Source organism: Penaeus chinensis, chromosome 3 (assembly GCF_019202785.1).
Source record: "Penaeus chinensis breed Huanghai No. 1 chromosome 3, ASM1920278v2, whole genome shotgun sequence".
NCBI classification, from domain to species: domain Eukaryota; kingdom Metazoa; phylum Arthropoda; class Malacostraca; order Decapoda; family Penaeidae; genus Penaeus; species Penaeus chinensis.
This window is the reverse complement of record NC_061821.1, coordinates 4746292-4748791: the sequence shown is the minus strand read 5'-3', so window position 1 is coordinate 4748791 and position 2500 is coordinate 4746292. Positions and strand designations below refer to the sequence as shown.

Here is a 2500-nt window from a genome sequence, read left to right as displayed (position 1 = left end):
CAACTTACGCAGCAGTGACAGTAATGCCTACAATAATAATCCTCTTATCAACATTGAACGGTTATCTAAAGCCGCTTCAGTCCTCTGTAGAATTCCTAATTACTCCTCCCTATGTCGCTAATTACTCCCTTTACTCTTCTCCCTAGCTGGCCAAGGATCTCCTGAAGCCGTACGACGAGCAGCTGTACCACTCCTTCACCATCGGCGTCTCCCCGGACACTGACACGAAGGTCTGGACGTTTTGGAAAGCGATGTTCTTTTGTTCGACCATCACCACGACTATCGGTGAGTTGCCGTATGTTTCTTTCTTTTTCTTTTTTTTTTTTCTTTTTCTTTTGCTTTTTCTTTCTTTTCGTTTTCTTTTTTTCTTTGTTTTGTCCTTTTTTTTAAGGTGTGTGTCGTTTTATTTAAGGGTTGTTTGGATATTTTTTTCGCTTTTTTTTTTATTGCTGTTGTTGTTGATTTTACACACACACGCACACACACGCACACACACATACACACATACACACATACACACACACACACACACACACACACACACACACACACACACACACACACACACACACACACACACACACACACACACATACAAACACACACACACACACACACACACACACACACACACACACACACACACACACACACACACACACACACACACACACACACACACATACACACACACACATATATATATATATATACACGTATGTATATACACATTTATCTATTTATGTATTTCTTTACTTATAGACAAATTATCACAAAACACAATTTACATAACTTGCGTGCAGAATATCGACGTAAGAAAGAAATATGCAAATTTAAATAACCACGGACTTATGAAAAAACAAAGACAACCAAAGCATCCTGAAAATTGACTTAGACTATACAAAAAAGATAAAAAAAAAAGAGAGAGGAAAAGTTTTATATCATAACTTAACAAGGCGCGGAAATGAACGAGTCGATCTGTGTGGTGATCACGTAAACCAATAAAGCCTGGCGGTCACTGCGCTAACTCTACGGATATTACTCGCCGCGTTTCACTAACACGGGGGGGGGTATTGGTCCAAGTCGCCTATGACGCTGTTTCGAATTGTTGTTGTTGTTTTTTTTACTTTTTTTTGCAAAATGTTTGGGGGGAAAAGAGTGCTTGGGTGCTTGCTTGCGTGTGTTTCCGTGTATAGAAGTAGATGCTTGTGTTTGTATAAGCAGGTAGGTACATATGTCCATGCATGTACGTATTTGAATTCGTAAGAATAAAATGAACTTAAGATTACCTTACAGCGTTGATAGATAAAAAGGATGGGTCGACATCTATTCATGGCATCCGGCACTATAAGTCTCAAAGCGCCACACAATACCGCAATAACAACGACAGCTTTGTGAGAATATGCTTCAGCCAGACGCAAAATAATGTGACGTTAAGGTAACAAACATCGCCCTCTCAAAGAACTGAAGATAGGAAACAGCCAAGAGACAGCAAGAACTACATTCCCTCCTCTTCTTCTTCCCTCGATCTTCTTTCTCTTCTTCCCCCCCCTTTTAGTTCCCTTGTTCTTCCCCCTCATCCACCCCTCCCCCCCCCCTTTCCCCCACCATCAATCCCCTTCCCCCTCTTCCTTTCCCTCCCACCCCCTTCCCCCTCCCCGGCGCATAAGACACTCACAGAAAACGGAAGCCTCAGAGCAACCCCCATCTACCGGCAGAACCAGAAACTAGAATTGTTGTCGTCTACACCCCCAGCTCGACACCCGAAGCGCCTAGGAAAAAAACACAGACGACTGAAATATAACGTAAATTCTCGACCACTTTGCGTATCGCCATCATGAAACCGACAGTGCATTTCGAAGCTACGGTGAATGACGTCACCGTTCTGCAAGCTAGTGGAGCGTGTCATTGCGTTATGTTGCGAAAAGTGAGCGTTGAAAGATGGAATCAATAACGGTCATGCACGTCTCAGCCAGCGCTGCCGACTTACAGACAGACTTCTTGGCGCCGCCGATGTGAGCAAAGTTGATAAAGAAGAGAGATAGAGAGGATGAAAAGAGGATGAAGAGTATTACGGATAAAAAGTGTAATAGGAAAAGATGAAGGAAAGAGTAAACTGAAGGAAAGAAATATTCATATATGGATAATGAATGGATAAAGGAAAGCCATTCCCGTTTAGTCACCTGTAATTATCATAATCGGCGCCAGATTTTTATTATGAATATCGCTTTTACTATCATTACTTTTGATGTCGCTCCTGTCTGTACTATTTTTGTCAATGATCAGCGTCATTATCAGCAACACCATTATCATCGTCACGTTCATCGTCGTCATTATCTTCAGCATCTTCATCTTCATCTTCATCTTCATTATCATTATCAGCTGCAGTATCACTATCATCATCGCCATCTTCTTCATTATTATCATCATTACCATCATTATCATTGTTATCGTCTCCGTCATCATCATCACCATCATCATTAGCAGTATCAACAGTACC

At 41.6% G+C, this 2500-nt stretch overlaps 1 protein-coding gene across 1 annotated transcript in view; it reads left to right on the top strand.

The window, feature by feature from the left end:
- The window catches only part of LOC125038713 (potassium channel subfamily K member 18-like), a 56272-nt gene that overhangs the window by 30730 nt on the left and 23042 nt on the right, over positions 1-2500 (top strand). Inside the window, exons 5-7 of the mRNA XM_047632287.1 lie at positions 147-285; positions 1297-1438; positions 1697-1805. Coding sequence (XP_047488243.1) covers positions 147-285; positions 1297-1438; positions 1697-1805 — 390 coding nt within the window. The remainder of the gene's footprint in view (positions 1-146; positions 286-1296; positions 1439-1696; positions 1806-2500) is intronic.